At 36.7% G+C, this 25,155-nt stretch overlaps 4 protein-coding genes across 4 annotated transcripts in view; 1 reads left to right on the forward strand and 3 right to left on the reverse strand.

Annotated features, from left to right (window-relative positions):
• Positions 1-25: 25 nt before the first annotated feature.
• On the reverse strand, positions 26-7,661 carry LOC124630689 (maltase A1-like). Its single transcript, XM_047164653.1, has 12 exons — positions 7,470-7,661; positions 7,060-7,213; positions 5,977-6,156; positions 3,221-3,384; positions 2,866-2,991; positions 2,658-2,778; positions 2,238-2,569; positions 1,991-2,098; positions 1,624-1,872; positions 1,353-1,450; positions 837-977; positions 26-230 (listed from the first exon to the last, which is right to left on the reverse strand). The coding sequence occupies exons 2-12, from the start codon at positions 7,202-7,204 to the stop codon at positions 152-154; spliced, it is 1,743 nt and encodes a 580-aa protein (XP_047020609.1). The 5' UTR covers positions 7,205-7,213; positions 7,470-7,661; the 3' UTR covers positions 26-151.
• A 629-nt stretch (positions 7,662-8,290) lies between these two features.
• On the forward strand, positions 8,291-9,210 carry LOC124630690 (DNA polymerase epsilon subunit 4). The gene is made up of 2 exons (XM_047164655.1): positions 8,291-8,669; positions 8,903-9,210. Exons 1-2 carry the CDS (start codon positions 8,352-8,354, stop codon positions 9,044-9,046), a joined length of 462 nt encoding a protein of 153 aa, XP_047020611.1. The 5' UTR covers positions 8,291-8,351; the 3' UTR covers positions 9,047-9,210.
• A 500-nt stretch (positions 9,211-9,710) lies between these two features.
• LOC124630741 (maltase A3-like) lies at positions 9,711-17,579 on the reverse strand. The gene is made up of 11 exons (XM_047164720.1): positions 17,420-17,579; positions 16,517-16,696; positions 15,986-16,140; positions 14,004-14,129; positions 13,721-13,841; positions 13,145-13,470; positions 12,855-12,962; positions 12,299-12,547; positions 11,284-11,381; positions 10,274-10,420; positions 9,711-10,071 (listed from the first exon to the last, which is right to left on the reverse strand). Exons 1-11 carry the CDS (start codon positions 17,562-17,564, stop codon positions 9,942-9,944), a joined length of 1,785 nt encoding a protein of 594 aa, XP_047020676.1. The 5' UTR covers positions 17,565-17,579; the 3' UTR covers positions 9,711-9,941.
• Positions 17,580-21,198: 3,619 nt separating this feature from the next.
• The window catches only part of LOC124630525 (5'-3' exoribonuclease 1), a 31,351-nt gene continuing 27,394 nt past the window's right edge, over positions 21,199-25,155 (reverse strand). The window contains exons 30-32 of the mRNA XM_047164471.1: positions 24,631-24,743; positions 22,512-22,611; positions 21,199-21,604 (exon numbers count right to left, since the gene is read on the reverse strand). Coding sequence (XP_047020427.1) covers positions 21,515-21,604; positions 22,512-22,611; positions 24,631-24,743 — 303 coding nt within the window. The 3' untranslated portion in view covers positions 21,199-21,514. The remainder of the gene's footprint in view (positions 21,605-22,511; positions 22,612-24,630; positions 24,744-25,155) is intronic.

Genomic DNA, 25,155 nt, shown 5'->3' on the forward strand with positions numbered 1-25,155 from the left:
CTAAATCCAAAAAAAAAACGACGAAAATTTTTCAACATTATATATTTTGAAATATAATTCATATTTAAAACACATAAATACAGAGCTTTTAAATATCTTTCACATTAAGTGTTAGTAGTTAGTAGAAGTTCCAGTATAATAATAATGTTGGCTAGCAACATTTTTGTAAAGACGTCAGAACGAGGGCGCAGTGGCTTGGCATCGTGACGTTCTCTTTCGAGACCTTCGCACTGAAACAAAATGCTTATGAACTTAATAAATTATTAGGGACATCGTTATCATTATGAATGCGAATGTGTAAATGTCCTACAGACGGACAGGGTTAGGCTGTCTGTAGGAACTTCACACTAAAATTACAGAAACGATTTGAAAAAAAAAAATGGTACGAAAGGACATGAAACTTTTTGAATCGTGCAACTAGTGTGACATTTCATAAGTGCCTGCACAGCCTATTTGAAATAAAAACATTTGACTTTGACTTTATCCAGATGCGGGAAACAGTTCCCTGGGGATGCGGGCCCAAATGCGGGGAACAGCTACTAGGTATCTGCTTAGTATATTATATTAGACGTAGAGAGTATATAGTAGACTTTTGGGCAGCACATTGCCATGGTTTTAGCTATTTATCTTAGCATATACTGGCTTCTGCCAGGGATTTCACCTGCATCCCGTAGAAACCTCTGCACGAACCTGAATAAAAAGTAGCGTATAGCCTTCCTCGATAAATAGGCTAAGAGTTTTCCGAATCGGATTCGTAGTCCCTGAGATTAGCTCGTTCAAACAAATAAACTCTTCCTTCAGCTTGTAGTAGGTATAGATTCTCGAAGTTGTCTTACCCCTTTTCCAAAGAGCACTTAATGCCAGCGGTCTCGACTTGCAGCTGTTGTGGCAGCAGGTGCATTGAGCTCAGGTCCACTGGTACCTCCTTGTCAGATAGATTCATTATTCCGATGACCACGGGATGGCCGGGCAGGAGTCTGTACAGAGAAAACACAAAAAACTTGTGAGGGATATAGACGGGTGTTCCAGACTTAGATAGTACCGTGTGGGTACTAACACGTAAAAATTTCAAAGCATCAAGTTTTAAGTTTTCCTACTATTAATATATAGTATTATCATCCTCTCAAATCTATGGTCTATTATTAGATCTAATGATCCATAATGTGATTTGATGATAAGTATGTAACAGAGCAGTCAACAGACAAAGAGCAGACGCGACGTGAAAACTTCTATCTTCATAGAACAAAAAGTGTCTGAAACTTTCCTTGATACCTAACACCAATTTCTAACTTGAAAGTAACCTTGCGAAGTTATCAAATTGGGATACAGTAACAGTTTTCCCCAGCAATTACCTTGCTACAGCCAACACAGATTCACAGAGCGCTCGCACGTCCAAGTCTCCCGAGCGCACCGCGGGGAGGCGCTTCACGGCAACCACGTCTTTGTAGAACTGAAAATGTTGTAAAAACATGTTAAAAGGAGAGAAGAATCTTTTCCGCATAGGCATGCCTAGAGACTGCATGCTATTATCATTTTCATTAGGGGACCCGACCAGATGTTCTCACTACAAGAACTGTGTTATTCAATATGATGAATTGCGACAGACAAATTGCGGACGGTTACCTTGTAATGGCTCTTAGCGGCAGCCATTTGAGCCGCCAAATTAACAGTGTTATAGTTATCAGCGACGGGGAGCCAAGTCGAAGAGCTGGTGGAGAACCCAGCACTAGTGTTGGCATCCCAGTGGAACGGGGTCCGAGCGGGGTCACGGCTACTCTTCCAATAGTTGACGGGGTCATCCGTGTTGCAAGCTTGGGGGTCCTTGGTATCTTTCCAGCTTACATAACCGTCAGTCATTCCGAGTTCTTCACCCTGAAATGAATATTACCGCTAAGATGTTTTAACTTGAAATATTAAAGTAGGTCTTAGCATTCAAATTAAATGAAGCCAAAACTGTAAGATAAATGTACTATAGCTTAGTTTTGTTTACCTGATAGGTGACGCTGATTCCCGGAAGGATAAGAGCTAACATATTCATCGCGTCAACCCTATCGGTGCCGAATCTTGACGCCAGGCGGCTTTGGTCGTGGTTGCCGTTCTGCAAGTTAAGTAAAACTGCTTTTAGCTAGTTACATTAAATAAAGTTGATACAGAAATTTTGAATAGAACATGACGTGACAAAAAATCGTCTTTTCATGATGATAAGGAAATAAATAGGTGGATAAGTGAATACTTACCACCCAGTTAGCAACCTTTCCAGCCGGCATATATGCCATCCACTTATCAATGACCGTCTTTATTTCCCGAGCACTAGACTGGTTGTTCAGCTCTCCTAAATACAAGAAGTTGAAGGGAATGGATCCATTCCTGGTCTGGTCTCCATAGTAACGCATCATCCGCGGTAACTTGGTGTAAGCTTCAGTCATCATGATCTTGGACTCGTTGTGTTTCTCTGTGTATTCGTCGAGAACTGCCCTCCAGTCGTAAATGAGGTCGTATGTCTCGTTTTGGTCTCGAGTGTAGATATGGCTTAGGTAGTCGTAATCTTCTGGAGTTAATCCAGCGGCTCCTATTGGCGAAAATATTTATTCTTAATGTATAAAAGTATTGGTTGGCACGAAAAGATCTGCGATTAAGTAAATAAAAAATTGACTAACCAGATACTGGTTCGTCAGGGTATTGGCCGTTGAAGTTAGATGGATCCACTTCATACAACATGTTGACCGCATCGATACGGAAACCGGAGACACCCTTTTCCAACCAGAAACGTAGGACATCCTGGAAACGGTGAATACAAAGTAAGTATTAGTCTTCTGTCCATACTTTGGAAGAATTAATGATGTAGGTATATTATTTTTTTTGTACCTTCATCTCCTCACGAACTTTAGCGCTGCGGTAGTTGAGGTCGGGTTGTCCAATGACGAACTGATGCAAGTAATACTGTCCTCGGACGCTGTTGTACTCCCACGCACTCTTGCGGAAAACGCTGACCTGGAATGCATTAGTGAAAAAGAACATCACAAGCAAGTTTTCTTTTTGGTAGTTATAGACGAATAAGAAGTTATCCAAAGAGGATCAGGACATGAAAACCTGATAATATTTTTGATTTTGTTCGGTGGACTGGCGATTTCAAACTTGGTGAATAGTGCGATGTATGTAAGGGTGCCTGAATCACAAATTCATCACTCCCATCTACCTATGTACGATGATCTTGTCTTACCCAGTTGTTGGGCGGTCCTACATAGTCCGGGTTTTTAGGGTCAGGTTTTCCATGAGCCCAGATGTAGTAGTCAGCATAGTTGGGGTCCCTCTGTGCTGACTTGACAAACCAATCACTCTCGTTGCTCGTATGGTTCGGCACGTAGTCCAATATGACGCGAATACCTGCGCAAGAGTGGTTACAACGAGTCCGTTATTTATTAATTTAAACACAATGTTTTGTAGGTACTTGAGGAAAACTTTTAGTAGGTTATACGATTGATATCAACGGTAATATTAAAAGTTTATTTTGGTTAAGTAAGTTAATACGTCTGGCACAGACCGATAGTTTATAAGATTGATTTTGTAAATATGCAAAAGACACTGGTGTTATGGCAGACATGCACTTGTTTTGACTTCGTTGCTTGAAACAATTATTGCACCGGTATGCATTACGAAGGAGCCTGTAGACTAGTCGCTTGCCAACTGTTTTACAGTAAAAAAATGTACCTACCTTCTTTTACTTATGTGATACAGGTACGCGGACGAATCAAGAACCTTCTTCTTTTTGGGAAGTCGGTTAAAACTCAAAGTGATTATCATCATCATTGCTACGAAAACATTTCTTATTATTTTAAAAACCTCTGAAATTCATATCTTTCACGCCATAGTATGTACCTGATAGACATATAAGTAGTCAAAAACAATAGGTACCGAAAAGAACCATCTATTTGTCAAAAAAAAAAAAACACGTTCAACTCCTCATTGACAATAATTGGTTGCCATTCAAAGGCCTTCCAAACGTGAGTAAGTACGGCATTGGAGACCAAACACCGGAAGACATTGGGTGAATTTCAACAGGTCCAATAAAATCTTCATTTCCGTGGATTTTTTATACTTCAACTTTAGAACAAGAAAAAATAGTGTTTACTAAAGTTTTTGATAAGATATGTATTCTTACTTAATATCTAGTAGATAGCTTAAAAAACTAACGAGATATACAAGACTAAAATTTTCATGCCACGGCGGTGAAACATGCATGCACGGCAATGAAACATGCGTCCATGGCAATGAAAACTATTCCTGCAGCCATCGTTTTGACATATCTTTCTCTTTCTTTTCTTAAATACTCCTCTAGTAAAACAACCTAAGTGAACCTGAACCTGAAGTGGTGTGTGTAAGTTTATCATTTAGTGAGGTGAACGTGGAAATATCTTTTTGTAGTTGACTATATAGTACAAATTGTTTTTTTTTCTTAATGATGCCGTGGCGATGAAAACATAAGTCACGGTAATGAAACATGCGGCCACGGCAATGAAACGAAATTGTTTTACAAGGCATGGCAATGAAAATTTTTTCATTGCTGTGTATTTTTTTTCATTTCCATAGCAAATTTTGACCACGGAAACCACGGAAATGAGAGCACGGCAATGAATATCAAGGCAAAAACATCAAAAAACTAAAAATCTGTTAATAATTCACAGTAATTAACACGTCACAAATAAACATAAGATAGATGGCATTGTACCGAATGATCAATTAAGAGGACAAACTTATTCAAACAGAAGTAAGACCTATCCACGGCGATGAAAGAAAAAATGTCCAGTGATAAAAAAATTGCATACTTGCATTTATGGCGCGAAAACGCAGGCACGTGCACAAGTCATTCCACGTCGAACACTTGATGTCCACTAATATGCAACATTTAGCGCACAGCGGGAGGGACGCAAACCGTTAGAAAAAGGAATATTCTTAAATATGTTTAGGACATGGCGATGAATGGTGGTTCTGGGACAAACTATTTTTTATTTACCATTTGTTGTATTGTTTAAATATTTCAACAAATGTAGTCCGTAATAATACTTTAACTATTCACGAATCAAATAAAAGTAGGTTTTAATATAAATAACTAATACATTTTTATCAATAAGGTCTAGTACACATCAAGGTGACGTGTGGACAAACACGGCAATGAAAATTTTGAGGTTTATTATTTTTTTTTTGGAGAACCAATTAATCCTATTAACAAAATATTTAGTGCTACACATAGATTACTATTTCACCTACTTAGAAAAAAATATTAGAATATTATAACAATGATTTTTAGTACCGATTTCATCGATGCCACGCAATTTTTGGTCCCGGGAAATTCACCCCATTATATCTTGCGATCGTATCGCGGAACGTAATGTCGTGGACAGTTTCACTCAACCGTTTAACTTGGGTAAACAAACAGGTACTTGGACTTGAAATTTGGAACTGCAATTTTCTAGTTCGGCCTATGCTTTTGGCATAAGAATTTTTTTACTTGGTATAACAGAGTTTATAGGTCTTACTGATCCTGTTGTCTACTAGTCACTTCAAAGCATCTGAAACGCTCATCAAAATGATCAGGTGTAGAACGTCTTTGAAATCCGGAGAAGATTTGTATAGATACAAAGTAGGACCCTCAGCCAGCATTCGGATGAGAACATACTCAAGTTTGCATACCGATTAAACGGGGAGATATGCTGTACATCTTCTTCTTCTTCCTGTCCTGTTCCCAATTTTATTTGGGGTCGGCACAATATGTCTTCCACTTCCACTCTTCCCTGTCACTCGTCAACCTGACACTCACTCCCTTCTTATTCATGTCATCTTTCAGGCAATCCATCCATCTTTTCTTAAGTCTTCCTCTTCCACTCCATCCATCTACTTTCTATGCATAATGTATCTAAACACCTGTATCTAATAACCTGTCTCTGCAAATAAAGATTCTTACAGCTGGATAGTATTTACCAAGTTTCTTAGCGGCTGCCATGAGAGCGTCGAAATCCTCCATGGTGCCATACTCCGGGGCTATCTTCCGATAGTCTGCTATGTCGTAGCCGAAGTCATACATGGGTGATTGGAACATGGGCGACAGCCAGATGGCGTCGATGCCAGTGTCCTTCAGGTAGGACAGCTTCTGAGTAATGCCTGGAAGAAGAAAAGGAGTGAAAGCTACTGGAAGGAGTTATTTTCCTTAGGTACTACTCTATTTGACATGTTTGATACTTCGTCACAACTATTAAACTGGAAGGTAAGGAAGACAACTCTCCGCTTATTATAAAACTAGCCGTTTTCCCGCGGTTTCAGCCGCGTCCCGTGGTAACTACTGCTCGTACCGGGATCAAATATAGCCTATGTAACTCGTGGATAATGTAGCTTTCGAATGGTGAAAGAATTTTTAAAAACGGTCCAGTAGTTTTTGAGCCTATTCATTACAACCAAACAAACAAACAAACAAAGTTTTCCTCTTTATAATATTAGTATAGATAAAGGGACTACCTACATTTAGGATGTAAAATAGGAAAATCGCAATGCGTTGTATTTCATTACTTTCATTACTTTGTTGAGAATCGTGACACAAGTTACGGCCTAAGCGGTAACAGTAATAATTCTAAGAAAATATGCCTAATTTACCTAAGATTTGTCGCCTCATCAAGTATAATTCCATTGTTTGGATTTTTAAGTATGAGATTTTCCAGTAGGTATGAGATCCATCACAATTCATAATAAGGAAGAAAAATTATGCCAAGACAAATGTTATGACGAACAGTGAATGTTTTTTCAACGAACACCTGGTGCAGTTAAAGGTTCGTGACATGCATCATAAATACTTAGATTTACGATGTTTTAACTGTCGTAAAAATAAGACTAATGTTTATTTGTCCTATGAAGGTACGTATTCGTAAAAAACATCCAAATATTATGATCTAAATTTAAGTAAGATAGTTTGGTCCGCTTATCTACGCGGAGAGAGAGAGTGGTTCTAAAAGTTTATGACTGTCGCTTTTTACTTAGTTACCATATACCTTTTAAGTGAATTTAGTAACTTACCATTCAAGTCCCCGATGCCATCTCCATTGCTATCCTTGAAGGAGCGCGGGTATATCTGGTACACCACAGCTGACTTCCACCAGTTGTCCACACAGGACACGCTCGCCGCCAACGCGACCATCACCAACAGCGAAAACTCCCGCATTTTGTCTTACTACGTTAATAGGAAACTAATTTTAGTAGTCATTAAAAAGAGTGAATTCACCTATAACTCCAAAGAGAGCCGGTAAGATTTATATGGTAGCCCCATCAGAAGATAATAACGCTTTAATGCAGGAGTTGGAGTTTGTAATCCCATGCGATCTACGTGGGTCTGAATTGTAATGCAGTATGCTCAAACCCACGTCTGTTCGCACAATGGACTGATAACTTTGTTGTAGTTACTTAAGTATAATGAACACACAACTGACCTGTGCTCACTGCTGTTCCGCGAATAATTGCAAGCGAAGTCGACACATCCTTATAAACGGTAGCATCTTGGTGTTATGTGAATGCATCAAATTGTTCGCTTCAATGTTATCTTTTCCATTTGCAATTTCTGATTGGTTCCCGCTGGGATATTATGTAAATTATTAAGTAAATATTTATTTAAAACCGTAACCGGTGGTGTCAAAGGTATTAAATATCGTTTGTGTAAAGTAATGTAATGCGATTAAGTCTTTATTATGGTTTGTCATTCATAAACTGTTAGGAACAGCGAGCGCCGTGTCGCGAATTAAAATTTTCTGTTGATAGTGATATATCTAAAGGTGGCACTGAAGGACTATATCTGGGAGCCTAAAAAGCTCATCGGCAAACTGGCTACTTAAGGAAAAGTAGAATTGTGAACCACTTATGCTGCGCTGCGTAAATATAGGTAAGTAGTTCTGTCCATTCGATGTGTTTGGGATCAATTGCATTATTTCCTTGTCGCTGCTTGACTAAAGAATTGCCCCACTCATAATAGTCAACAGTTGGTGCAATAGTAGGATGCATTTGCTTGTGATTGTTGTTAGTGTTTTAATTTAATTTTTAATGATATTTCATTTCAGTTTCAATATTCAATGTAATTTATAACCCTTAGATGGTGTCTTCTGTCGTATATTTTGCTACGATTTTGAAAGATTTATTAATTCTTTATTATGATGTGTTTCAGTTCCTGAACGAATACAAAACACTCAGTTTTGACAATATTGACATTTGTTGTCAGAAAAACGTCAAATCCGCGCGCCAAGCAAAATCGCCGAAACATAACACCTATAAATAGTTTTTCTAATTCTTATTTAATTCAGCTAGTTATTTGTGTATTAGCAATGGCAGAAGAAGAGCATTACGATGACGTAGACATATCAGATATAATCGATGAATCGGAACACTACCTTGAGGCGGACCATCAGCATGCAGAGATCGCAGAAATCACAGACTCGGAAAACATAAACACGATACAGGACTCAGAAATAATAAACTCTGAAGAGCAAATTACTGACGAGAAGAAGGCTCCGGTTCACAATAAAAGCGAAATTGTACGTTCCACAAGGTTGCCGATAGCTAGGATTAAGAATATTATGAAAATGGACCCTGACGTCAGTGTAGTGTCTGGAGATGCAGTGTTTCTGGTCACTAAAGCCACAGTAAGTATTATTGGCGGTTACTGTAACTTCAGTGCCTATTAATGGACAAACCGTTGGTCTTACGTAAAAAGCCCTGTGATCATTTAAGCCAGACTTTTTGACTGCCAAAGGTAACAACTGCCAAAGAGGTTTAAATGGTGACTGAGACCCATAATTTTATTGTGCCTTTCAAAATATGCAGGAACTAATTATTATGTATGCCACAAATTAATATTTACCATTTTCTTTTTCAGGAATTATTTCTGGAAACTATAGCAAAGGAAACATATGCATATACAGCCACAAATAAACGGAAAACGATTGCAAAGAAGGATCTAGAACTCGTCATCAATAAAGTGGACTGCTTGTGCTTCTTAGAAGGTGCTATGGACTTTTAAAATAGTTTGTAATTTAGGCTAGGAATGCTGCAAAAAGAGGTTCCATTATTTTACACCCCATTTTCGTTGTTTTTGGCATCGAACAAGTAATGGAACTTTGTAACATTAGCATGTAAGATAAATCATGCAAAGATTTTTTTCTAATACATTTTACTAAAATCTGTCATCTTCGTTTTATTTATACTGTAACTGGCTGTTTCCCGTGGTTTCAGCTCTCACCCATATCCGGGCATCAATATAAGTAGTTTATGTCACATAGGGATAGTCTAGCTTCCCAACACTGAAAGAATTTTTCAAATCTGTTCAGTAGTTTGAAAGCCAGTACAAACAAAAAAAAATCATGTTTCCCTTTTATTTAATAACTAATGCTATATTAATAGAAGTTTGATATAAGATAATAATTGTGATTCAGCTTCTAGAGTCTGAGCACCAAACCATTTTGTTGGTCAGTGTTCACATCTTGTTTTGAATATATTCTAGAATGTTCTTGGTATGTTTGATGCAGCTTTATGGTTTTTTACTATACACTTAGCTGCTGGTTCGACACAATGCAATAACTTTTACGACTTCTATTTTTATAACAATAATGCTCAAGCCTACCTACATAGCATGATGGGTTCTCACTAACTCATGTTCTAATAAAGTTTTAAATGAAACGAGTTGATATTACAACATAATTTTAATTTTATATCTTACAACATTTACAAAATATTTAACAAAATAAACTATAGTTTCAGTTATACATATACAACAATGTTACAAATTACAATGAAATTAGGGTGAGTAAATTGCTATAGTGCTCGCCAAAATTTTTGGTATGGGCTACATGCGCGTACTTGTGCTCGGAATTTAGCTACGGGCCGCCAAAAAGTTTGGCGAGAATTGTTTTTTGTGATTATTGTAGCCAGATGAGGATCAATGTGATGCAGTATAACAAGAATGGAGCTACAAATCTCACGGCGCCATTTTCGAATGCCAATGCGCAGTTGCCCGACAGGGAAACACTGTCCCTTTTCACGGTTGCACTGAAATACATTAACATATTATTAGAGTAGGTAAATACACTTTTATTGTAAAAAATTTACCTTTTTGACGGCCTGATAAAATGGGAGAAAAGAAAAGAGTTTATATCCTAGCGCTGCAAGGTTAAACATATTTTATTTAGAGGATCATAATATAACACGGGCGACTAACCAAATATGTGACGGTAATAAAATATAAACTTACTCTTTGTTGAGTGCACAATCAACTCCCGAGGCGATGACTTTCATGTTCTCGGGCACGCCCGCGATCTTAGACAGGTCGATGGTAGTGGACGTTGAAGCCAGGTTTATAATAGCTACTATTGTATGGTCCTTCGAAGACGGAGGTATTCTGATGAACAAATAATAACACTAACATTATAATTGTTGTGAGGTGGTTTCTGTCTCTGGGGCCCTAACCACCGGTAGCTTGGACCATGTGCTTGATATCGGTGGCCACCTATTTTTTTTACTTATATATTTTTAATGTCTTTTATATTTAAAAATGAAAATAATATGTAAATCTTTTCTTTATGTAGATGATTTATCAACAGTTAATGAAACTTTCCAGTAAAGTAGATTAGAAATCAGAATTAGACATGGGGAAAAGTCGTGGTGGCCTAGTGGGCAAAGAACCAACCTCTCGAGTATGAGGGCGCGGGTTCGATTCCAGGTCAGGCAAGTACCAATGCAACTTTTCTAAGTTTGTATGTACTTTCTAAGTATGTCTTAGACGCCAATGACTGTGTTTCGGATGGCACGTTAAACTGTAGGTCCCGGCTGTCATTGAACATCCTTGGCAGTCGTTACGGGTAGTCAGAAGCCAGTAAGTCTGACACCAGTCTAACCAAGGGGTATTGGGTTGCCCAGGTAACTGGGTTGAGGGGGTCAGATAGGGCAGTCGCTCCTTGTAAAGCACTGGTACTCAGCTACATCCGGTTAGACTGGAAGCCGACCCCAACGTAGTTTGGGAAAAAGGCTCGGAGGATGACACGAAAAGGCAACAAGTCTTACACAGAATCTTCCCATGTCAGTTGATTATTATATCGAAGTCAGATAGTCACTAATTTCACTTAGCAATCTAATTCTGGAATTTAGGACAGGATCAGGTATTTATCATGCTATGCAATCAAATCGCAGTTGATCAGAAATCTCGAAAAAACTACTGTAAACAGTGGGAATACTTAAACTGTGATAACAGTAGATAAACCTTACCTAGTAACAACTAAGACGTTACTGGTAACTGCGTGTGTTCCCAACGTGCCGTCCGCGACCGCTGCCGTGTGCTTCAGAGCGACCACGTCTTTGTAAAACTGCAAGTAATCGACACTTATTATATATCAGTATAGTTATCGGCACGGATAATGAACTCTCGGCGGAAGAGTGGGGATCGCTTTGCGCACCGTACATTTACGGCAATAAGTCACTTCTGCGCAGGTGAGATCAGGGCTCAATATCCTTGCCGATGATTATAGCTTAATTTGTTTTGATCAACATCATCATCATCACCTCCCGATCCTTATCCCAACTATATTGGCTTCCAGTCTAACCGGATGCGGCTGAGTACCAGTGTTTTACAAGGAGCGACTGTATCTAACCTTCTCAACACAGTCAACCGGGCAACTCAATACCCCTTGGTTAGACTGGTGTTAGATTTACTGGCCTCAGACTACCCGTAACGACTGCCTTTTGTCATTTGTTTTGGTCAACAGTCAGTGGGTTTTTTTTAAACAAATTATTTTAAATGAAAAACTTGTATATAAAGGCCATCAAAGAATCTATAGACCATTTTGCAGTATAAGCAAATGCAAATCAACGGTGATTAATTATTTCATTATGTTCAGCATTAGACATTCTAAGACTCCGATGATGATGATAAACTAATTTGTTGAAGACACAATAAAAACATTTAGACATGTCGCACGTTGTGCTAAATGCGAAAACATTTAATTGGTTAATAGTTGCATAATTTGTTGTTTTTGTCAGCTGTTAATATATTTTACTCCGATTATAATAAACCTAGCCCCGGCTTCGAACGGGATAACAATATTAGCCCACTATTTAATGGATGTAATTATATATATAACCCTTCCTTTTCAATTACTCTATCTATTAAAAAAACGCATCAAAATCGGTTGCGTGGTTTTGAAGATTTAAGCGTACAAAGGGATATAGGGACAGAAAAAGCTACTTTGTTTTATACTACGCAGTGATAATAAAATAAACTTACGTGGTAATGACTCTTGTTGGTCACCTTCTGAACCTCTACATTAACAGTCTGGTAGTTACTGGCCACTGGGAGCCAAGTCTTGGCAGCGCTTGAGAACCCAGCGTTAGTTGACGAGTCCCAGTGGAAGGGCGTCCGAGCGACGTCGCGGCTACTCTTCCAATAGTTGATGGGGTCCTCTGTGTTGCAAGCCTGAGGGTCCTTCGTGTCCACCCAGCTTATGTAGCCGTCGGTCATGCCTAACTCTTCGCCCTGATATAGAAAAAGCAGTTCTTGTCAAATAACTCTGCCTATCTGAAGTCTCATGTTGTGTTAGTAGATTTTGACTGTTGCGCTGTATAGTAGCCAAGTTTGGGGAGGGATTTTTAGTCAAGTTTGGGGAAAAATAATGATTGTCTACTGATTAATTATAATTTTATAACGGATTAGTAGTCTTTTGGAGAGTAACGGAAGTTCAAAAAATATATAAGAAAATCTGTCTTAAGTAGTATTCCCTATGCAGACTTTTATAGTTAGGTACATAGTTATACAAATATTGTTTTACATAAACATGTGTTACCTGATAGGTGATGGTGACTCCGGGTAGGATTAGAGCTAGCAAGTTCATGGCATCGACCCTGTTGACGCCATGTCTGGTCGCCATGCGGCTTTGGTCGTGGTTGCCATTCTGTATATATCAAATTATGAAAAACCACGGAAAAAACTTAACGTAAAACACCAATTCAGGACATTAAATATATTAGATAGTTTGACGTTTTAAAAGTGACAATTTATTTTTACAATTACATATTTATTTATTTTAATAATAGTCCAAAAAATCCAAAATTCTCACACAAAAAATACACTTACCACCCAGTTGGCAACTTTTCCACTAGGCATTTTACTCAGCCATGAATCAATGACACGCTTCATATCATTCGCGTTGGAAGATCCAGTAATGTTTCCAAGAAACACGAAGTTGAAAGGCATGGAGCCGTCTCGTTTGCCGTCGCCATAGTAACGCATCATCAGGTCTATGTCCGTGTAGGCCTCAGTCATCATGATCTTAGTCTCGTTTTGTGCGAAAGAATCGAGTACTTCTCTCCAATCGTACACAACTTCATATGTCTCGTTCAAGTCTTTTGTGAACGGATGCAAAAGATATTCGTAGTCGTCTGGTGTGGCCGAGGTATTGTCTAAAATCGGGAGTAATTCACGTTTAGAAGCAGAATGGAAACTTAAGAATGGTGATCTTTTATATCCGTATTCTGTCTATTAGTATAGTATAGTCTAGTAGTATTGTGTATATTTTTTTTCAAATTCTGTCTGTCTCGGTGTGTCAACTCCGAGACTTTTTTTCGTTCAATATATGAATAAACATTTCTTCTATATATTTTATTAAGAACAGTATTATATTTTGATGGATTAGAGATGTTGGTAACTTACTAGATGGAGGTTCATCAGGGAATATGCCGCCATGATCGGCCGGGTCCACTTCATACAACATGTTGACTGCATCCACGCGGAAACCCGACACGCCCTTACGTAGCCAGAATCTAAGCACCTCCTGCAAATAACTGCAAGCTTTACAAATCACGGCTGACTAACCATGAAGAGATTCTAGAGGTATTTGTTACGAAATTTTAAAGGCCAGGAGACGTTGAGTATAGTTTCGGTTGCATGGCATGTCTCTCTTAAGCATATGCGTGAGCTGAGAGCGACATCATACCTTCATTTCTTCCTGTAGAGCTTGACTGCGGTAGTTGAGATCGGGCTGTCCAATGACGAACTGATGCAAGTAATACTGTCCTCGGTCCTTATTGTACTCCCACGCACTCTTGTGGAATATACTGATCTATAAAACAAGAAAACAAACGCATAAAATAAGAGGAAGAAAACGAGCGATTTGTTTTTTAGATTGCCAATCAAAAAGGTCTGCACATTTAAATTTAACCTATATACAATTTGTTATAACATGAAATGTAATTTTTTAGAGTTACAAAATCATCTTTAATAAAGGGAAAGTCTATTTTAGCTAAGTTATTCCCAAGTAACTTTTGTAAACTAGAGACCTTGGTTTCCACTATGGTTAGCATCAATAGGGTATTTTAGTCTAGATGAGAAAAAAATTAAAAGTGTATTACAATGATTGTTTAGAGGAAAAGCAATCGGGAAATGTTAGTTTCACTTCGTAAGGTACATAAATATATTTTTTATTGCAGTTTAAAGTTTTTAGGTTTTTTTATCTGTCTTTGAACACTACGAAATGTCGCCGCCATGCTAATGACGTCATTACGGTAGTAAACAAAAGTGTCAAACAAAGGACATTGGGCAGATTGGTATACCCCACCAATAGCGATGTCATATATATCATTGGATAGGCCTTTTTATGTAGAACAACATTTACTATGACAGCTTTGCTGAAATGTTTGTCCGTTCTGAGATATAGATCAAAAACTGTGCAAAAGTTAAACTAAAGTTAACTTAATAATCTATTGATATCTCAAGTTTTTAGAGGAAAAACTAAGTTGAAATAAGTGTAAGTCTCCTGAGTCTTACCTGCTGTACCCGTTAGGGTCCATAAATTGTTACTATTATTCTGCATTTCAACCTTATACTGTACTAACTGGATATTGGGCATAATAACAGACCCCACCAATAACAAAGTCATGCATATCGATGGCTAGGTCTTTTTAACTGGAACAACATTTACTATGACAGCTTTGTTCTATTGTTTGTCCGTTCTGAGATATAGATAAAATACAAACTTAAAATTAATGCAGATTAACCGTCTTACCACAAAAACTTTTAAACGTTAGTTTAAGACTTGTCTATAAAAGTGTCAGATTATGACGTTGAAATAAGGTCGATTAGACAAGTGTAAAACAGATGTTTAAGTTTTTGTAGTAAGTCCATAAGTGTATTTAAAGGAAAATCTTTGTATGTCACTTATTTCAACTTAGTTTTTCCTCTAAAAACTTGAGATATCAATAGATTATTAAGTTAACTTTAGTTTAACTTTTGCACAGTTTTTGATCTATATCTCAGAACGGACAAACATTTCAGCAAAGCTGTCATAGTAAATGTTGTTCTACATAAAAAGGCCTATCCAATGATATGTATGACATCGCTATTGGTGGGGTATACCAGGTCCCATGTATTTGTGCCCATTGTCCTTTATATCCACTGGTACTTGAATCCATAATTTGTCTGGTGTTTTTACACTAGTGTTCTCACATTCAGAAACAACACACCAACGATACGGAGCATAATTACTCATTATTAAAATTTTCAATACATATCAAAATATGTATTACTGACAGCTGTAGTTTGTTTACTAACGTAATGACGTCATGACCAAAAAACAATCATGGCGTCCGTTGTGTGCCGCGTTTTCGCGTAATACGCGCGAAATTTGAAATTATGATAAAACAATTAATTTATATTCGTACATAACGTGAGAAAAAAAAATATTTTTAATTTTTTAGAGATTTATTAAGACTAAAGAATTTATTTAAGATATATTTCAAAAATGCATGTAATACCCTATTGCGTTTTCTGGCGAAACCCACCACGGAAGACCCACCAAAAGCGGTGCGGAGCGAAGTTTTTAAACAATCGCAAGAATTGCATTATTACAATATCACATAAGTTGTTAACCAGCTTCCGTTCTAACGGAGTCTACGTAAGAGTAGTAAAAGATCTTCTTACCCAATTACTCGGCGGATAAGAGCCTGATTCGTCAGTTTTGCCGTTAGCCCATACATAGTAATCAGCGTAGGTTCCATTCCTTTTAGCGGAGTTCACGAACCATTCGCTTTCGTTACTCGTGTGGTTGGGTACGTAATCTAACACCACGCGAACACCTGGAGGAACATCAACAGACTTTTAACATTGTCTAGTTATTAAAATATTGGTGCTAAACACTTTGTTGAAAGAGTTACCTTTCGGTAGATTAAATATATAGGCTAAAATTGCTTTGTAATTTCATTGAAGGACAAAAACTGTACCTACAGCGTACAATACTCATATACTACTAGAGTATCCGATATCATATCAGCATTTGATTTGCAAGTTGTATTCAAGTTTTGTCTCCATACCTATGTTCACAGAATAAAGAGCTTTGACTTTGACTTTGGTAATATACTAATGTATGAATTTTATTGCAAGTAGTCACGTAATTTTGGACTCTATCTTACTGACATAAGGTTGATAATCGTTTAGCAGTTATTATCCACTTACCCAATTTCTTAGCTTCAGCCATGAGGGCGTCAAAGTCATCCATAGTACCGTAGTCAGGATCTATGGACTTGTAATCAGCTATGTCGTAACCGAAGTCGTACATCGGAGACTTGTATATAGGGGATAACCAGATCGCATCGACGCCAAGGTCTTGAAGATACGGCAACTTATTTTTTATACCTTAAAAACAAAAAAAAACTTGTAGGTACTACATGACAGTTTTCAATCAGTCTTCTCAAACTTTTTATATAGAACGAAAAATAGCCATTAGTTAGATCATATCTCAACTGTATCAATTACAGATTAGCAAGGATAAGCTTTTGCGAAATGTTCACATGTTGAAGTACTTTCAGTTAAGGCGAGGAATTGGTCAACAATAATTCCATAACCGGCACGCGCATCTAAGGCGCCAAAAGGGGTCGGAGCGTCTGAGCGGGGCGAGGATAACAATACGCGCGCTAGCTTATAACTAAAAGTCGTAAGCGACAAAATGGTTTTGTAATTTTATTATTTAGAAATGATAATTTGATAAAAATTCCTTCTACAATTTTAAAGAGTATGTATATACTCAACTACTAAAAAAGTTAAGAGGCTTAAATCGGTCCCGTATGCCCATAATATGTGAATCTCTTTTTAAAAAGAGGTATGTTTGTTATTTTTTACTCTGTTATAAAAGTTACCTAATCATGTTTCTACTTCTAACAAAATAAGGTTTATATCAAGAACTTTCAGGTAACCAAGTTGTATTTTGATCCGTTTTGTATTTACTGAGAAAAATTGAAATCCTTGGCGCCAAAAATTCCAATTCGTCCTCTTAAGGGAGGTAGAAGATATCATAATCATCAGCCTTTTTAATGGCTCAGGCTTCCTCTCAAAAAGGGAATAAAAGAAAAGATATATTACCAGTCAAGTCTCCTTTGCCATCTCCATTACTGTCCATGAAGGAGCGCGGGTATATCTGGTACACCACAGCCGACTTCCACCAGTTGTCCACACAGGACACGCTCGCCGCCAACGCGACCATCACCAACAGCGAAAACTCCCGCATTTTGTCTTACTATACCTACATGAAATTGTGTTAAGATGGATTTTTTTAATAAGATTAAAAAAAGGTATTATGAATTAATGTTTTAGGTGTAAGATGTTAATGAATGTGGATGATGGCATTTTTTACTTAAACTTGTGTCTTTTTCAAACATTAAGTTACAGAGACCCATATAACATTGTATGTATGGAATAAGATCCAAAAGAAAATTAGTTTTAGGTATAAGCAGTCAATAGTTTTTTTGTTATATCTTCAGTCGATTAGGAAAGGAAGAAATAGTCACCTTCATTAGCTATCAAATCAAATGCCCATGAAGTCTTATTGCAATGAATAATTTGTTCTTGAAAGGTACTGCATTCCACAAGCACCTAGGTATTCCCTGCGTCAAGTGGACACTTAGCACGCAACGTGATATTGTAAAACATTTCAAGTGTTTCCGAGTAATCAAGGTAACAACACTTTTCTATGCAAAGGCATGAACACACTATTTTGCCACTGGTCTAAAAAGAGTATTAGGTCTGAATTAAAGAAGTTGAAGGAAAACTCAGGCACTACTTAAGACTGGCTCAACAGTAAAAATAAGGCTTTATACATACAATACATTCTTACAAAATAAATACCATACTAGGTAAGGAATTTGTCATTTACTAGAGGTACTTTAACCAAAAGGAACGACTGACACGACTGTGTGAAAGCCCAATCAGTACCTACCTGTAACAATGTCTTGAGAAATAATGCTCAAATTGTTGACTTTGTTGAAGACACCACTAATCCTTAAAAAAAAGGTTCATTTTTACATGCGCACTACTTTTGTCAATAAGAATGCTCGAAGGCGCTCGGTGTGAAATAGTAAGAGGAACCGACCGGCTCCGATCGCGTATTTTTTCTCGGTCTTGGTCTTGGTCTCGGTCTATCTGAACGGACCCTTAGTCTACTGCCTGACTTAAGTCTATAAGTCTGACTTCAGTATATCACTGAAGTCACTCCTTAGTGACGGATTGAAAAACATCCTTCACTTCCTTCGGGGGTTAATGTGTTAAAAATGTTTATGATAAAAATTAAGCTTTTTAATAGGTAATTGGGATGTCACTAACCTGTGTCCGCTGCAGTTCCATGAATAGTGATGGTCAGTGGTGGTCGGTCCTTATATGCAGGCAGACTCAAGTGCCCACTGAATGCACTCAACATTGTTTGCCTCCAAACGATATGTTATCACTGATTTTAATACTTAGGCTCTACCTACTTCATTCTAGACCTAGGTTTTGATTTGTATGCTGTAAGTGCAAGGGTATTTTTTTTCATAAGTTTTCTCCGCAAAATTCTAAGTAAACGTGCTTGATTTTATTTCAATTACATATGAATTTTTTGACGCGTTTTATAGTGTTTTTTTTTGTTTTATCAGGATAGTTTTTAATATGTTTTGTAAATATGTAAATATCTATGTAAATAAGTAATATACATTAAAACAATACATTTGTAATTTTATTAATGTACCATAGAACAGAAAATATTTTATTACCAATACTGCCCAGATCCATTATAATAAAAAAATTTAAAATATTTGTTTTAGGTAGTTAGTAGGTGTAAAAGAACAGTCAAAACAAAACTTCAGAGTTGTAGGTAATTTCCATTTATTGAGGCATAATCTTGATTTTATATAAAAAATAAGTCAGAAGGAAATAAATCATATTTCCAGTCACATTCAGTTTTGGAAATGCGATACGCAAATGACACACATTCAAAAGTAAGTAGAAGTTGTATTGTTATGTCTGTACATACTAAAAATGTAGAAACATGTTTCATGTACTTTTTATTTATAAACTAATTCGAGTCACATAACTATGAAGGCACTCTTGCATTATTTAGGTATTTAAAAATGTCTTGCAAGAGGTTTTTTATTGATAACATTTTGTATCTCTAGGCTCAGTACATTGGGCTGAGACATACAAAATGTGACTCATACAATATTAGGTAGGTACTATTATGACAGTCAGATAGATTAAAAAGTATCTTCAAACTACGTTTACATACAATGTGCCTATTGCGTCATTCTACTACAATTCAGGGGATACAGTTTATTGAAATGTTTTATTTTATTATACACGAGAAAAATATATTTATTCATAACGCTAAGTACTTTGTACTGTTTAGTGTACACGTGGAAGTCGAAAGATTTTATTTTACTTTTTGTACACGACATAATATATTGAAAAGTCAAATGTATTGGGAAAGAAAGATATTATATCTATCGAAAATACTTATTTTCTTTGATATTCGTCAGTAAAATTGGTATCGTCGTGAGCAAAAGTACACGATTTGTTATGAAAGGTGAAATACAGTAACTCAGGAACTTGAAATGAATGCTGCCATTCAGTGACCGAGATTACGTACGTAGCATTCGCACGTCAATTTAATATATTAGAACCCCTTCAATTCATTTTCAAATAATTTAATAATAATACTTTAAATCGGCCCTAAAACAGGAACGTATGCAATCTCGATTTAATGTAATTCCATTTAAATAAATTGATCACACTCATTCATTACAGATTCTTATAACTTCATAATATTTACAAAATGTACAAGATTTTATTCTATAATCGTGAGATGTATTCAAACCTGAATTTTTGTCCAAAAAACTCGCTTTTCCTATTTTTTTTCGCTCGCAGTCATTCATGTTATAAGCTCAGTTCTAGGTGTTACTTATCGTTAGTTACTGCTCATAATGCAGACTGTACCGTACGAATAAAATTATTACGCATCAATATTATGCATGTTTAAAATACCTATGTAATATCTAAAAAGATTATACTGTGAGAGATCAGTAGTCTCATTTAGATATATAAGATAGAAACACATCTGTGGTACTTAAAATATAGTGAATATACTAAATGTATATTCCTAGTGCTGTCGAAAGTTCGCATGTTACATTGTCGATACGCAAATTGTGAGATGAATAATATTCAACCACTCGAATGAACAGGGCAAATGGGAACAGGGCAGGAGAAAGAAGAAGACTCTAATGACAAATGTTTGATTTCGTAATTATGTTACGATTACGTACACTATAAATGCATGTAAATGTAGGAACTCTGAAATATAAAGAAATAAGAGAGAAACGAATATAAAGATATATACATACATAGCTTACTGATAGAATTGAAGTACATAATACCCGTATCGACAATATAACTATCACCTAGCACAACCCTACCAATGCGGTTGTCGTTAAAACAAAAGTGTTATGATGCCAAATGCAACAATTTCACAAATATTAAAAGAAAAAAAAAATTTTTTCATATATCGGGTGTGTCGTTCATAATCACATTAAATGAAATGCGTTAATATACTGGTTAATATATGTCCATTAACACAAAGAAAAAAGAAAAATACGTAAAAATAAAAAAATGATTTTTTCAAACAAAGTAAATAGAATAAAAATGTGCCAAAATTAGAACACCATATAAAAGTCAGTCATTGCAAACAACTGTAATTCTCCCTCGAAAACTGACAGCTGTCAACTGATCAAAACATTCGATACTCCTAACTTTATCTCTGCTTTACACATGATGTTGTAAATTATAAAAATGAAAAATGACTTCTGTGGCTAAACCACTGAATGGATTAGGTTATTTTTTTTACAATTCGCCATAGATTATCATAAAGTATATGCGATAGAATTTAATGTGATTGTGAACGACACACCCGATATAAAGTGTAATTCTCTTTTTACACAACTAAATTAGTAAGTTCTTACTAGAAATGCACTTGGCACTTAGTCTTGCCTTCCTATAAACGCGAAACGATTCGATTCGCTTACTGATGGCAGTTTTTTTTTACGTTTATGTCAAAAAGTTACCCGTCTGTGAGAGTTGTTCCAAGGAATCTATACGCATACAGCCTGCACTATAAGCAGTTTGAATAACGTTATGTTAGACTATATTAACAATAATTTAGTCTATTTGGAAAGGCAGGTTGGCCGCTATTCTGGGCTTTTTCTTCTTCATAGGCCGCGGTGTCGGATCCTGGTTTTGTTGTACAATCTGTTTAAAATATTTGAACATGTTATTAACTTTTAAAAAGGGTTCTAAATCTTAATAGTCCAAGCTATACCTTCATATAAATGAGTTAGAGCTACGAGTCAAGGTTTTTAACAATATTATGGGATTAAATAAAAATTAGGAACGAAAAAGTTTCTCTTTTGGTTAGGGTTCTAAGGAATTTGTTGAAAACGCTTATGTAGCAACTATTTAAAAAGTATAACAACCATTTGTGACGCAAAATGTGACATGATATCAATATGGTGACTGTCAAAAGGTATCTACTTGGTAAATTGTTAATCAATAATTTGTAATTACATGATTAGTGTGTTAGGTTGCCACTGTTTTGATTTATCGGCTGTGGTATTTGACTTGGATTTTTTCTTGAACATTGAGATATTTTATTGAATAAGAAACAAGATGAACTGCTGAGTTAGTTGCAAACATCTTAACTCATATTATACAGAGTTTCCGGCTTCGATTCGGTACGGGCACTGAATACCCATAACGACTGTTAAAGATGTACTATTGAGATCTAATATCTCTCAAAGAGATGTCAGTAACCCCAGCAGGGCCCAGTAGGGAAAAGGCCTGCCGGGGCTGCGGGTTGTTCGAAAGAGTTACCGCGGCCCTGGTACATAAAAGGCCTACGACGGAACACGACGGTTTTTAGTCAGTAAGAGTCTGACACTCCCTCACCGCTGCTAACCCACAGCGGGAGGGGTCATTTGATGATTTTTGACGTCGTTTAAAAAAAAAGATCCAATATCTTCACTAGTTGTGCTTTCCCGCTAAAACAGCTCAACTGGTTGAGATGACCTATACTTAGATGCGGGATGTAGTTCCCACGAAACCGAGTGAAAACAGGTAGCGAATTCTAGTCTACACATAAAATGTATTATTAACTTACGGGTGTGTTAGAAGGCTGCGGCTTCGGTAATGTAGACTTGGGCGCCTGAATTTGTCCCGAGTCTCGTCTGTTGGATGAACCGCTCGGCTGTGACACACGTCTGGTAACAAGATGAGATTAAAAAAAATACTTAGTAAAATGTTCAGCAATCGACCAACTATTTAAAATAGACGATCAATTCATTCATTAATATTCATACTATTTATTTGCATTCCACAATGTATAGAGGTGGTGTTACAATTTGGCTTAGAGCTAGAAACAAAGAACCCTGTAGGGCACAGCAAAATAAAATTAAACTTGCAACTAAATTATTATTATGACCTTGTTATAATTTCCAGGAATCCGGAACTGTGAAAATTATAATGTGGGATGATCTTTATAGTTTTATTACAAAGCTGTTATATCATTCATATCAAGTTTCATCAAGTTGAAACCAATGCAAGGTTAATCTCACACCTGTGTAATTTGATTACTACACTGTCATATTTTTTACAGATTTCGGGCATTCATCACAGTTATAAAAATATTACGTTTTCATATGATGCTTGAGGAATTCAAATAGGGTTACAACAACAACAACTACATACTTAAAAGTGAAAGGGGATTTTCTACTAAAACATTTCAAACAAATATGCAAGAATATGGAAATTAACAAGACCTTGCAAGGTTTAGCTCACGAACAAATCAATTCCTTTCGATATCAGACACTTACACTTGATACTGAAGTAGTACTTAGATTGTGAATAATACCTAATATAGTAACAATAATATTGAAATAATAAGACCTACGGTACGAAGGAATGTTTCTGGTCTGATTTCACTGTCTGCCTAAACCCTTAGATAATTTTATGAAACATAACAATCTTCAGATAAAAACAAAATTCTTGTGGACGGCATAATATGTATTTGTAAGTTAAACTTATATCTTTGCTTTAACTCTACAATAACAACTCAAAGTACATCATAGCATACCATATGTCATAAAAATTATAAAGCGACTTTAAACAATTAATGAACGGTTTTATTGTAAAAAAGAGTATTCTTACTGTGAAAGCAAAACAGAAAGTTATCTATTCACCCGTAAATGTGTCCTTGAGCCATAAAAGATAGCATATCACATTACACACATACTTACATACATCATAGGTACTACTAAATCTTACTTATATTATAAATGTGAAAGTTTGTGAGAATGTATGGATGTATGTTTGTTATTCAATCACGAAAAAACGGCTGGACCGATTTGATTTAAATTCGGTATGTAGATAGGTGATACCCTGGATTAACACATAGGCTACTTTTTATCAACACACCACGCGGGCGAAGCCGCTGGCGAAAGCTAGTATTATAATAAGTATGTATGTATAGGTAGTATTCTATCTAGGATTACGTACTGAAGGAAGTGTTTACCGCACTCAGTGTCGAGTGCATCAATTATGCAAAGACAATCACGTATGTTTCATTGCTAGATTTATGATTCAATTTATTAGGTAGCTTCTAGGCAGATTGGGTTTTGCCTGTGGTTACTCATTACTTGTGGGTGTAAGATATATGTATATTTTTTATATAAGCTTCGGCCGAACTTTAACTACAATATAAAAGTCCGTTTGTCTTTAAAACAAATGTTTACTTTGAACATTGAACGTGAAAACAGTCTTTAAGAAAACTGACGTAGGTATATGTTGTTAGACAAAATTAAACCGCAGATATCAAATTTAGTAATCATAGTAAGATTCAGAGAAATGAATTGTATTTATCGCCAGAATATCGACGCAAAGCCTATACATTTCAGCATTGGTTGGTCAGATGTGTCCTGTTTAAATATTATATGACATCCGATGCAATAAATCTGTCGTCTAGAAATAGGTCCCCTAAGGTCAACAGTGAACTATAGCCGAGAATAATGTCTCCTATGTTCAACATTAGGGTCCGTTCAAACAGACCGGCTCAGAGAGAAGAGCAAATTCTTAACTCATTGAAAATCGAGTACTAATTATTTGTAGTAAGGTTAAAAATGCGCGCCGATGCTCTCCGAGCCGGTCTGTTTGACCCTTAGACTATTATCGGGAAATATGTTCTCTGTGTTCACCAGTAGACTACTGTCCCGAAGTTATCTCACCTCTGACTAGTCTGCACTTGTAGCGGCACGAAGGGATTGTTGACTTTGTCGGCGTTGTTCTGCGCGGGCGCAGCGGCTTGCTTGTTGGCGGCCGGCGGCGGTGGCTTTGTGTTCTGAAACGAATATAAAAGTTAAAACGATTGCCACTATGTTCATAATTAGTGCTAATCTATCTTTGGTATGTAGGATTTTTTGTTCATAAAGTACTCTTAACAGCTCTTTTACACGAACTGATTTTGTCGCACGTACCGAGTAGTATCTATACGGTCGGTGTCTTAACCACGTCATATTCACATACACCCGTCATCTAGACGGGTTTAAGGTGCCATCGTTTGTACCGGTAGGTAATCATCATTATTGATTGTCGCCTGTACGTATTCGCTCGACACTGCCTGTACGAACCGCGGGGAAATCGAGAGGAAAATCCGCTAGTGTGTAAGTTCTGTAAAACCACATACATTAAGTCAGTTTTCCGTTGGTGATTCGTCCATCACGTGAAATGCTGACAAACAACACTTGTGTAAC

Source organism: Helicoverpa zea, chromosome 5, assembly GCF_022581195.2.
Source record: "Helicoverpa zea isolate HzStark_Cry1AcR chromosome 5, ilHelZeax1.1, whole genome shotgun sequence".
NCBI classification, from domain to species: Eukaryota; Metazoa; Arthropoda; class Insecta; order Lepidoptera; family Noctuidae; genus Helicoverpa; species Helicoverpa zea.